Genomic DNA, 14023 nt, shown 5'->3' with positions numbered 1-14023 from the left:
CAAGAAGCAGGTGCATCAAGTTCTAATGACTTTAGGTTTTCCTTGTCAATTAGCTCTGGATGTGCTGAGCCCATGAAAGTTTTCCATGGATGCATGTCCCAGTTGCTGGCCCACTTTCATGGATGTGAACTGCAATGCTGTTTCAGACTAGACTTTAGCCTAGCCACTCTTCTAAATGTATGAACAAATACTTAGATACTACCCTCTATCCTACCAGGTAATTGTCTGTGGGTAGTATCTGTCAGTCAGGAAAAGAAACCTGTTTTGCTTAAAACAGTTATTTTTAATGCTTAAAAATCCACACCAGATATAGTAAGTGTGTGTCTGCAACAAAGCAGATCATAATGGATCTTAACATATCAGACAGTACCAGTTTAATGCTGCAGCATTAAGGACAAGGAAGGATTTACTTGTCAGAGGGCTGGAAAGGAGGATTTTTAAGGCCTCTTGTTCTCAGCTATCTACTACCCTTTCTCAGGGTCTACAAGACCCTTTCCACTGTTAAATTACTCATATCTGCAGTCAGCTACCCCCTGTACACAGGAGCAGACATCATGCCTAACTCTTGTCTTCCAAATAACACATAAGGGAAGTGAAGTAAATGCTGTCCAAAACAGGTAAAATGGCATATAGGCATCTGAAATCTTACAAATAATCTGGACTCTGCAGAAATAATATGGACTCTGTCTTCCAGGTCAGAGTCATCAATATTTTGTTTTATAAACCAGGGAAACACTAGTCAACGCAGCAGATATGAAATGGCGACAGTTCATGGGAAATGTCTTTTGCTGTGAGAAAATGGCATAAACATCCTGAGACTGCCCAGAAAGGCAGTTCAGCACAGAGGTAGCTGAGAAGAAAGGACAGTGATGTTGCTGAGCCCGAGTTGCTGACAGAGAACCCCACATCTGTATTGTGCTGAGTGTTGCAGGAACCAGGGCTCTGCACGGTGCCACGCGGCTGTGCAGCACTGTCAGCTGCACTGGGGACCTGTGCACCATGTTCCATCAGGATGGGGAGCTGATAGAGGTCATTCATTTGCAGGCATGGCACGGTTACAAAATGGTCCCAGAAGGTGTAGAGGAGACCAGGAAATCAATGTAGGCTACAATATTAAATGACTTTATGTGCCACTTAAGGATCGGTTTCAGTGGTGGACTTGGCAGTGCTGGGTTATCAGTAGGACCTGATGAACTCAGAGGTCTTTTCAAACCTAAATCATTCTATGATTCTATGCAGAAGGAAGGCAACAGATTGTTTGACACTGGAAACTACCAGAAACTCTATCTTGTTGTGATACCATATGTCAGAAAACAAGCAGGCCCTTGAAAGTGGGTTAACACATAAAGTTAAAGGATGAACCTTCTATAAACTTGAAAAGAGCATGAATCAAGCTAAAATATTTTAACCTCCATCTTCAAAAAGTAACTCATGCAGTGACACCCTGAATATCATATACTTTTTATTAAGTCCTCCAAAGGATCAATAGGATCATGTTACATCATGCTGTCATTTTCCTACAATGATAAGAGTCACATGGTGGTTCTAATATGCCAGCTATGCACAATGTTAAAATTAGAAAAAGGGAAAGGGTCTTGTAGAATATAATCAAACTCTTTCTTCCTTACTGACATACTTGAATTTTAATATGCTGTTGGTCTTACAAAGTGCATTTAGTCTCTAGTCTGGATGCACTCCAGAGCTGTTCAAGACTTTTTTTTTTTTTTTGTATTAGAACAATTCTCTGGAAAAGACTAGTTTAAAAAGAATGCTTTTTCAATATAAAAATTTGCCCAGAAGGTCTCAGTTGCCCTGCACCATTTTTGCTTTTAAAGTTTTTGTTTTTTTTTTTTTTTAAATAAGCTATTTGACTGCTCATCATCCTACTGGTTAAAGAGATAACATTCTAAGGTATATATACAAGAGATAACATTCTAAGGTACACCTGACTCCAAATTCAAAGTGTGCCTGGAAAGATGCCACAGAAAACAAAAGTTTCCAAGCTCTCACCCTACCAAAGAGTTTGGGCATGTAGAAGATCCCTGGTTCCCCAAATGTACTTTCAAGGAACACTGAGGAAGAAACCAAAAAAGCCTTGATTTTCTGTACAAACCATATTTTTCAGACATTTATTTTCCCATTTTAGTCCAGCCTTGGTGAATTAATATATGGCCATATCCACATATATGTACCTATATAACTACTTATATCTAAACCTATACCTATTTGTTTATTTCTAAATAAATAAACATTTAACATTTAAATAAATGTTATTTATGAATGTCTACTTTATAGATAGAGGTATTATTATCTACAGATCATGTTAAATATAGATATATAAATATAGATATAAATATAAATATTAGACATAGATAAAGATAGAATAGATATAAATATAGAGATAAATATTATATATTTAACCCATAAATACACTTTTTTTTTTCATTCACAAGAGGAAATGTCTATGGCTCAGGCAGTTCTTGCTCATACCCTGTCATCTGTTCTAAATTATTTGGACATTTCTCCTTTCCGCTCTTTGAACTTCTGGCATCTTATTCAAGCAGTCTGTCTCCAAATGATTCATGCTTGAAGGTACAAGTAAAATTATGTTTTCAATATTTTCCTATTGTTCACAACTCATAAACCAAAATGCAGATAACCCAGTTTTGCATCAATATTTATGTTCCTGCAGAACACAGAGCCTTTTAATAAGAATGAGTAAACAGTGAACATAGCTTTTCTGCTTTGCTCCCAGTATTGTAGTATTGGTATTTTGTGGAATTTAATGAAAGAGTACATGAACCACAACATTGAAGAAACAAAATTGATATCTATCAGTAACTGTGTGCCGTGGTTTAGGACACTTTGCTGTTGTGCTTAACCTAACCTGTAGCACACCTAAAACGCCATCTTTTAAACCTCACTATTTTTCTCTGAACAAATTAGACAAGTGGATTACAGTGTGCTGCCAGAACTAGGATTAGGCCCTTAGGGGGACCAATTGTACCATTTTATGACCTTATCTCCATATCATTTATGATCTTATACTAGAACAGAATTATATCAGAATATTTGCACAGAATCATATGCCACCATTCTACTTCACAGTTTGATAGAATAAAACTGTAATAAAGTTTTTTCCCAGAGGAAATGGAAATGGAGGTGACAGAAATGCTGATGCTTTTGCTTCTTCAAATCTATGCTAATTATCTCTTGAATCTTTGCATAGATTTCCAGAAAGTCCACATTTGTTAACACATCCTAATGTATGGTTGGGATTGCTATAAACGTGCATCAGTCAAAAAATTATCCCACAATTAACTGCTTCTATTGACAGTAGTAAAATACATTTGTAAGTATTTTGTTCAGTTTCCCCACTGACTTTAAAGTGGTAAAGAGCTTTCCAATATAAAGAAAATACAAAAGATTCTGTCAGCAGTTCAGCTATTTTTCCTTAAGTATTTTCAAAACACAAATAAATTCTTGTCTGGTGAATTATAAATATAAAAAATTTTTTTTTTTTTTCACTTCTATTTAATCTATTTTCCACAGGCAATTACTGCCAAACAGTGATGCCTAGGCTTCTCTGGAATTTATATGGATTTTTATTTTGGACCTTTTTTGGCAAATTAAGAGAGAAAGTCATCTCCTTTACAGCAGCTTCCAACAGTAATATTATTTCATTAACTGACACCTGGAAAACCACAATATGTAGAATATCAAATTTGTTGCACAGTCTGTGAAAATAGTAAGATATAACAGATGATAAAAGGACTGGCAGAAGCAAAGAAAGTAAGTACAAATATAAAACTATGACTTAAATGAATGCAAAAATGCAAGGAAAAGACTGGGTCACACATTGGTATGAAGGAATTTATTAAGGAATAAATAGGAACAAAGAAAGAACATTTTGCTTCATAATAGGTTTGCTACGTATCATTTAACAAAAAAAAAAAAAAGAAGACTGTGCTAATTTAATATGGCTACCCTACCCTTGCATTTTACAGTTATTGAAATTTCATTTGCCATATACAAATAAATATAGGCAACCTCCAATTTTCACAAGATGTCAGAATTAAACTGGTGGCAGGTCCTGGAAAGTAATAAATGTATGGACATTTGCATCAGATTTCATCATCAGAGAATGAGAAGATCTAATGAATCTCAGTAGAAAGTGAGGGTAGAGCAACAAATGTCTGAAGGGAAAATAACTTAATTATAAAGCTTCTATTCCTTCAGAAAGAAATATATAAAAGTTTGGATTCAATGCTACAAGGATGAATGGAACACTTCCCATTAAATTCTACATGATCTGGATTAGCAACAGTGAAAATTATGGCCAAAGTGCATCAAAACTGACATATAAAAAGTAACGAGTGGCAAGGGTGACACAGGCCAGACAATGAGAATATCTGAAATGCACAGAATGAATATTTCCACAGAACTGATTTAAAACATTCTTTTGAAAACTGCAAGAACAGATAATGAGAAAAGATGACAGTTGCATTTTGAACTGCAAACAGCCGAAGAGGCAGGGAAAAATTACTGTTCTTGAACAGAGGTAATTTATAAACAGAAGAACCCAGGGTAACTGCATGCCACAGGTTCCTAAAGAAAGTGTTCAGACATCCATCAGGTACCTCGTAAGGAGAAAAAACTGTGTGCAACAAACAAGGGGAGACACCAATCAGTAAAGGACAAGTCTGAAGGATCCAGGCCACAGAAATAGCTAAGAAGGTAGAAGATACAAGCAGTCTATGAAGGACTTAGGGTGAAATGGAGGATGAACAGTTAAAAAAAATCTGAAATGCTCTTTAGAGACTAAAAATGTTTTTTAATTTACTTTTTTATTTTCTCTCTAGCCATGCTAGAGTGGTGTATTATAACTATAGAAAAGACCATTTATTTTAGAACCTGAATGTCACTTTCAAACACCCTTTCCCCCATTATTTTAAGCTGAAGAAATGTTATTAGATATCTTCTCAGAGAGGATGGGTTACATGGAAGAAGTATATGAAAAATACATTCTTACTAATGCTTTGTTCTATATCTTTTGTGTGAAGGTTATTAGACAGATTAGTCATTTGCCACTGAGACACACTAAATGCTTTATTTACTTGGACTACAGGACAAATATGATGAAAGAACTTCCTTTCTGAAGTTGCTGTGATTTGGAACCTTGAGGACTGTAATGATTTTGTCTTTGGGGAGTAGAACAAAATGGAGCCACAGCTGATTTGCAAGGTAAAATAAAAGGTTAAAATAAAATTAAATACCTAAGGGCCATTTAAAGGTCAGCTTCCTGCAGATCCTGGAACAATTACATAAAGCAATTCATTCTGCATTATCTCCCAGACACATAAAAATACATCCAATTAGATTAATAGCACTTAGACCAGTACTAGCAAAAAGAGAACAGAAAGAAGAAATAAATATTTTCCTAATTTTTCTTCTCTTCAGAATCAGTGATTTGGTAATGATTCCACAGTGGGAAAAGCAGGAACTACCTGCCTCTTTCCTTTCAACAAAACCAAGTGACTAGCAATGGCAGGAGCTAAGGACAGCAAAGGCCCTTGTTTCATCCCTTTCCTATGCTTTAACCAAGAAACACACACAACTATGCACAACTTCCATTCTCCAGCCTATGTCAGTGCAATGCACTTGGTGTAGACTGCTGTAACCATATTTTAAACCTCCAGAATATTTAAATTAAGGCTTTTTTCCAAACAGAGTGATGTAATCAAGATTACTATGCAGATTCCCAGTGTTCTGACATGGATCTGTTTCAGCTAATAATCATATAAGCACTAAATTTCATTACTGTTTTTCACACAGCACAAGCTCTGCATCCAACATGCTCAATTTCTTCCCTAGTACTTCTGAGCAGCAGGCAACATGAAACCCTGATCCTTGCAGTAGTTATATATATGCAACTGTCTGCAGAAATCAGCTACCTAACTTTGTTTATATGCACAGGAAAACCAGGGTGCACTTCTAATATAACAAATTTAACAAAATCCATCTGGACCTCAAGCTGTGCTCATCATTTCTGTACATGATAAAATAGTTTGCCCGTCTAGGGGAATTTTTCTGACAGCTTACTGAAACCAGTTACTGTCTAATCTGTAAATGAGACAGAAATTCTTTCATCCACATGTGTTTTCTCTTAGTATCTGGGTGGTTGAAAGATCATCACCACAGATGTATTGCTCTGATAATGGAATCCACTACCAAAGCAAAGCATAAAAATACAATGTAGCCATTGTTGTCATCTATCTGTACTGACAGATTTAAATAAGGCCACCAGCACTGTATTTTTAAAAATAAATCTCAGAGCTGCAATAAAGTCACAAGGAAAGAGTGAAGTGCCAACTTCAGATTTTGAAATATTCAACCCCCACAGTTAGCCATGGAAGGATACAGGAAATTTTAGGGTAAAAAGAAATCAGAAATCACATCTAAAACTATTCTTTGCCTTTGCTTACTATTTATTTACTGCAGATTTTTTCACTAATAACCTAATAATTTCAGAGTTTTTATAATTAATTCTACAAAACTATGATCTTCCATAAAGAATGTATGCTTTTGCAAGGCAATTTCACTTATCATGAATCAACTCCCTTCCCTCCTTTTACATTTAATTTGAAATGTTGCTGTTGGCCGTAGGACTAGATATGCAAATAATACTCTTTCACAAAAAGAATCTTGCTTGCCTTCTGTGTGCGCAGCTTTCACAATTCTGATGTTGGTCACAGACAGTTTACATGGGAATAGGAATGTTAAAGTATTGCCACACTGACCAATTGTGGATAGCTTTGTAAGGAGCCTGTGAAAGGAGATTCATTATCCTCCCATGCAAACTTTGCACTTAGGAAAGAGAGATTCGTCCAGAAATTGGCTTAATTACATTCCTGTCTGTGTTGTCTCCTAGTCACACGAGGACAAGGAGCCTCCTGGATCAGTCTCCTGGATTCCCCATTTCTGCACAAATGTAACCTGTCCAGTGTTGTGATATTCTGATTATACCCTTCCCCCAGGGCTTCTGTTTATTTACCTTAGCAAAACAACCTGTGTATGAAACCTGTAGAGACCTAATATAATTTGGTGCCTGTTTCAGTTTTTGTTGACAAAGGGCTCAAACACTGTACAAAGCAGCTTGTCTTCAGTGGCACATGGGAACGCTCAGACCCAGTAATGATCACAGACATTGATCATTACTGAGGACATCATAACCTGGAAATGGGGATGAGCACCATCACCATCATCACCACCACCATCACCAGCAGGACCAGTCTTTTAAATTAGGAGGGTGAGATGCTAGCCCTGCATGTACAAAGACAAAACTCTCTTGTTCTTCAGCAACCTCTGTAATCTGACCATTTTCAGTGTGACTTCTCAGAGGTATTTCCTTCTCCCATGTATAACCTGTATTTTTCTTGGAAAAAGTGAAGGGCATCACCTTCTCATATTTGTTTAATAAAGAAAATACAATAGCTTTTTGCCTCCTAGGAAATAAAGTTGAAATTACAAAATATGCTTAGTATACATTAGCTGGAAGCAATGAAGAAGATAACTTTTCTCATAGAATACTGTAACCTAAAATAACCTCAGTTATTATTACAAACTAAGACATAGTTTCAAATACTTAAAGTACAACATGAAATGTGACTGACTACTGAAGATTTAAGAAAATGTATAAAGTCTCTAAAAAGCACACACCTTTTTCAGTGCATATATTTTGTTTTTGCTTACATGTAGGCACACATACAAGCACATGGATATCAAATGCACTTAAATGTACAGAGTGTGTCAAAAAGACATCTTTATTTCTCAGGTAAATAAGCAAAGTAAATATGTGTGAGTCTCCCAGTAAAATGAAACATCTGTAGTGTAAGAAGATGATTTTCACATACCCTTGAAAATTTACTCAAATTAGGTTTGAAGCATTTTGCTATTATTGAAAAAAGACAAATGTCCCATTCACGTGTTAGCAGCTACATTCATTATCTGGCTTCTGCCATAATACTAAGATAATTCTTGTTCCTTTCAAAAACCTGAAAGAACTATTTCTAGGTAATAAAAGACCACAGGTCAATTTAATGGAAGCTACTCTCTGTTATGTGCATTTGCCAAATATTTTTTCCAAAATACACACAGTAAGGGATTTTCTGCCTTAGGGCTTCTGCATACCAAACCGTTCCACAGTTTTATTACAAATGTTAGAAAACAGAAAGAATTAAGAATTTTAAAAAACATATTCAGAACTGCAACACGGTAATAGAAAAGGTATACCTGCACAATAATTGTGTAATAATAAATAGCCATAAAGATAAACATTTACTATCAAAGGATAAAACAGCTTGTTTTAGCAACAGCACTTCAGAAAAACATAAAATTACTCCATTTTTGATTGATAGCAGTAGGATTATCTATTCGGTTAATTTCATAAGGACAGTGTGGAGAATGTACATTAATATACACTTCAGAATTTATCACTTTCCAAAATTCTCTATATAGGGAAATGCATAGGTTTCAGTATCTGTATGAAACTACTTTTTGCCAAAAATATCTAAAGATCTCAAGTGTCCGATAGAGCAGTCATGTGAGTTCCTCAGGACCCTCTAAATCATGAGCTTCCCCCACCTCAGTTATGTTGGTTGCATTTCTAAATATTGCTGAGACATACTTGACATGAAAGCAATCATAGAAATCAATTTGAGGAATCATGTAAGCTACATGTCCATATTCCAGACAGCAAAAAGTGAGCAAGAGGCAAGATGGATCTTACCAAAGTAATGTTTTATTCTCTTTTTTTATTCATATTTTGGCTTCTTTCTAAAATGAAGCTTTTATTTACTCATTATCACATTTAAACTAGAAAGGTGCTTGGTAAATATTTAAAATAATATTTCAATTTTTTTAATAGGGAAAAGAATAAATGAAATAAATGGCTGTCATGAAAAGAAGTGTTGGTAAGTCCACCAGAGAGAATCCACATCCATGTATGCCCATCTATTAGTGGAAAACTTGTTTTCACATGTAGTCATTTTTCTTAGGAAGGGAAATATTATTTTATGCTAATTTATTTATATTACTTCAAAAATTGACCAAAAAAAAGAAAATTAGTATTGAAAAAAATTGTATTTTTGTTTGTTTCTGAGTTCCTTGTTTTGCTAGCAGCTCATAATACTAGATGTATTTAAATTTATAGTAGAAGATAGAAAATTTTCATATATGAGAATGTTTTTGGTAGGCACCTTTCTTTATCCTTAAAGACTTAAATGAAAAATATATGGATAGAAGAAACCATAGTCCCTCAGGCAATACAGACTTTATAGTAACAAGTACCAAACTTCTCTGTAGTGAAAGCAAATAGAAAAAAATCTTGCTTTCAGTTTACAGATAAGAAATAAGAAAGATGTCATCAATCTTGGTCCAGTAATTTTTTACATAGAAATATTTTACATCTGAAACCTAGCTATGAACAGAAATTTAATCAAAGTATTCAATTATTTTAAACTCCTAGATTAAAGTGGAAGGTTTAAAGCACCCTGATGAAGTTGAAATTTTTTTCCATCAGCCTTAGATGTCACTCTACAAAATCATAAATTTGGAGAATCTGGGACATGGAATAATTTATTTTCTTCTTAGTGAAGCATATTTTAATATAGCAAAATAGAAGAGGATAAAAAAGTGCAGAAGGACCATGAGATCTCAGGGAATTATAATGGAAAGCTTAATAAAAGATTCAACACCTCTTTGCATAGCATGTGGAATCACTATCATCCAAATAGTAAAAAACCTTCTTTATCCAAGCTTTTTTGGACAAACTCTTGCAATAGTCATGATGTACAGAGAACACTGTATTTTTTTTTTGTTGTTGTTGTTGTTATTAAAACTTCACCACGGATAAATTATTAAATTAGGAAATTTTTCAGTTCTTTCAGTAAATTAAGAACAAAAATCAGTAACCAAAGGTATTTATAGGAAGCTGGCTAAGCTCTTAATTCCCCTGATTAAAGCTGTGAACACCTAATTCCTGAATAACAAGATGTTATTGTCTCTCATTTAGTATTAAATATCCTCCATAAAGCAGAAATTCAGCTTTGGAAAATGCTGAGAATGGTCAGACACTTCTAGGACCCCACCATAATTGCCTAGATTACATGTTAATAGTGTACTTCACAGCGAAAACCTTCAAAGATGTTAATTTTCAGTAGCAGAGAAAATAAAAGCACTTCATAATGCCCCAGCCATGCATACGTATCTTAATTTTTGCATCAAATGAGGTAATTAACATGCTATTAGCAACACTTCCCTCCAAAACATATTTTTAAAACATTTCTAGCTTCAAGATAAAGATTTCTATCAGGCTAAAGTGTTAAAGCTTCGTCCACTGAAGACTAAATATGTTTATTATATACATGAAAGTGTAATTTATATAGCAATGGACTTAAGAACCAGAATGTCAATATATTAGTCTGATACTTTTAATCCAATCTAGATCATTAACTTACCACACTCTCGACATACAGTTGTTCAGTAATCCCACAAAAATGTTTTGAACAAGGATATAAAAAATGGAACAAGTACTGAACCCAACAAAGCAACAGACAAAACTCTTCATGAAGATCTACAGTTGACTTTTTTCAAACTTCCCCAATAAAATATACATTGTTAATATTCTTTCCATTTAAACAGATTCAAACTCATTCTTCTATAGTGGCCTTCAAGCAACTACCTTCTGAAAATATGTTTTCAGATACAGTCTGAAAGCAATGTAATTCAGCAATTACTGGGTTCAAATGAGTGCTTTTTTTTTCATAAAACTAAATAAAAACTGCCCTCTTAAAAGAAACAACCAGATTAAGGCTATTTTTTCTCCCTTTGCAAAACATTCAAATAGAATTAGGCCCTCAAAACCCAGAATGTGTGGGGATAAAAAGAGTTTATAATAAATGAAAGTATTAATTGTGCCTTTTCCCCATCTGTTTTGTTGATTACTGGAAATTTTTCATTTACATGTAGAACTGGGAATGTGAAGAAAACATGAAAATAACCAATATACTAACCACATGGTGTGCTGGCAGCCTCTTATTGTGCAATGTGCAGAAAAATCAATAATAAAGTAAAAGAAAGGCTTACAATTAACTAAAATTGGAACTAAAACTAATTGGTATTGTTCTCTGCTCTTATTCTAACTTTGCTCCCAAGAAATGTGGGCTTTTTATCAAAAAACACATTGAAACCACTGTGTAAACAGCTAAAAAAATTAAATAGACCATTTTTTAAACAAAATTTTGTCTTTTTCAAACAGAAAAATAAAAAGCTTTTACACCTGAGAAAAATAACTTTTTAACCTACCTTGACTGCATATCTTGGTGTGTTTTGGACTGGCTGACTTCAGCTGGAGTTGAAGGGACTTGCTGTTGTAGCTCCACCAAAGACTGGTAGTACTGTTGCTGATGATGTTGCTGCTGTTTGTACCGAGACAAACTGAAAAACAGCCCTAAAATGGCTTTCAAATTTCCATTCCTTATTTCTATTAAAAAAAAAAAAGAGAAAAGGAAGTGAAAACACTTTGGTTTTAGACTTAAGTTTTTTAAAAGTCATACTAAAGTACGTCTGTACATACCTATCTATACATGTTTTTGTCTTATATTTCTTAATTTACCTGTAATATCAGAGACATTTTAGGTGTCACCGAGAGTGTATTTTTCATTATAATTTTTGGGGTTTTATGTGTCAGTGTTGCAATAAACACCTACCTCTACAATGCCTTCATGAGGAGTCATTTGCATGGTCATAAACAAGAATATATCCAACCTTAAATAAGATACATATCTGAAATGTCCTGTCCCAACAAAGTACAAATATTCTAATAAATAAAAAGCTCATTCAGAAAAATCTGAATTCTTTCTAGTCTTAAATATACACCCCCTCAAACCCCATGACTTCAAATTACTCGTTTTGCTTTCGGAGCAAATTCTGTGCACATTGGTAATAAACAGTGAGTTCTGGAAAAATCAAAAAGACTGTATGGTAATGGTTCTTGTCAATGAGCACCTGTCCATTCATACAGATGTGTGCAGGAAACATGAGAGAAGAAAATAAATGGAAGGTTGTTTTTAAAAAAGGTGACTGTAATGCTCATGATTACATCTTTGAACTTTCATATGACAAGATTTTAGAGCTTTCTATTTTATACTGCTATTACTGATAATGAAGACAAAAACTACAGCTTTGGCAAGGCTAAACAGCTACCTGAATACAATTCTTGTGAACCCTTGTAGCATCCGTATAACTCCCATTACTTTTTTAGCTTTTTCCCAGCCTGAGATGAAGATTTTACAAGGATGTTGTCATTCTTTGCTGATAAAGGATCTCAGTGTCAAAAAGAAACCTCAGAAGACTTTAATGAAATTATCTGCAGCATGTAGGTCTGTTCATAGCCTCATTATTAATTTTCTTTGGCAGTGACCACCTTGTGAAAGGTTTTTATTAGACCTGTAGACTTGCAACCTGACATGCGATGCCACAACCTTTCTGCCTTCCCTGCAAATCAAAATACTGAGCTGTGTGCACTGCACAGCTTTCCTAGGCAAATTTTCAAGTTGAATTTATACAAATGTCTCTTAAACCATAATAATTTTCTGTAAGCTTTTATGCTCACAACCTGTTCTTCAAAAGCAAACCTAATCCTGGACACTGGAATATACTTTTCAAAATGTGAATTTGTTCTAAGCAGCCATACTTATTCATTTTCCCTGTGAAGATGCTGCAGGATCTTTGATTAGCAATGAGACCATGAGAGATATGTAGAACTTTCCCAGAACAAGTAAACTTTTTAGGCAATATGACTTTTGCAGTCACGTTGGTTTCAAGGAAGATCATTGTCAAGGAGTACAGAAAATTTGTATTTAAAATGATCCTTAAAAAAACCCCAAAAAACCATGTAACTATTTTAAGTGGCTCTGGTTTGAGAAGACTGTCAGTACATGACACCAACTTATTTATTCTTATCTTTTGCATCACTTCATGCTCAGAAGAAGAATCCTTTGTTAAATCTCACTCAACATTTTTCAATCTTAAAATTTTGCTCTTTTTGTGTTAATATATTTTTTACTATTTTTAGGTACGGATGCTATCAATAATTTTTTCTTTCCTAATTTTAATAGAGTTAAAGTTAGAATATTTCCCACAAGCAAAAAATCCAGAAACTTCTAATGTGTACTATACATATACTTGGAAAAGAAGCAGATTGTTTTTCTTTGCAGCAACTGGATAATTATTTATCAAGTGGGCTCTCAAGCAGATATTTGGCAGCCAAGATTTGAAAATTACTTTTTTTTCTAGACCTCTTTGTTCAATTGTCAAAATGAGGTCATAAACTGGTTGTGAAATCTTCAAAGCTTGTTAAGCTAATGGGGTTTTTTTTCCACAACCTCTCAGGTCAATAATAAATGACTCAGTAAAACCAAGACACATTTAACAAAGCTTATTACAAGAAACTCAATTTCCTCTCCCCTTAAAAATTGTAATATTCAGAATTATAAACAGTAAAAATGGTATATTTAAGGAAATCACACCTCTGCAGTACTTTGAAGAATATCATTATGAACAGAGTAGTGGATTTACTCCAGATTCATGACCAACTGTGTTAACAGCAGAATTAATTTTATTCTTACTTCAGCACTAAGTGTTAAAATTTGGTTTTGAAGAATAAAGACCATTTTAAATCATAGTCCTTGCACTTAGTCCCATGTAGTAGTATTACTTTTAGTAGTATATGAACTTAAAGCTGCACAATTGAACATATATACTATTAAAATTATTTTCCAAAGCAAAACAAAGATAGGAATAAAGGCATTGCAGAATGCAGACAGATTTTGATTTTAAATAGTACAGAAAATGTGTCATGTACCATGTCAACATACTAAAGAATGATGAATATCCTCATAAAATAAATTCATGCTCTGCACACATTTAATTCATACTTTATATCAAAATAAAAATAGGCTCC

At 34.2% G+C, this 14023-nt stretch overlaps 1 protein-coding gene across 12 annotated transcripts in view; it reads right to left on the bottom strand.

Moving 5' to 3' along the window:
• The window catches only part of NAV3 (neuron navigator 3), a 509706-nt gene that overhangs the window by 142475 nt on the left and 353208 nt on the right, over positions 1 to 14023 (bottom strand). For all 12 annotated transcript variants that reach the window (XM_038153422.1, XM_038153423.1, XM_038153424.1 and 9 more), the window contains one exon: positions 11365 to 11542. In XM_038153422.1, the coding sequence (XP_038009350.1) occupies positions 11365 to 11542 (178 nt within the window). The remainder of the gene's footprint in view (positions 1 to 11364; positions 11543 to 14023) is intronic.

The sequence above is a fragment of the Motacilla alba genome, chromosome 1A (assembly GCF_015832195.1).
Source record: "Motacilla alba alba isolate MOTALB_02 chromosome 1A, Motacilla_alba_V1.0_pri, whole genome shotgun sequence".
NCBI classification, from domain to species: domain Eukaryota; kingdom Metazoa; phylum Chordata; class Aves; order Passeriformes; family Motacillidae; genus Motacilla; species Motacilla alba.
Note: the sequence above shows the minus strand (reverse complement) of the source record. Positions and strands in the feature narration are given on the sequence as shown.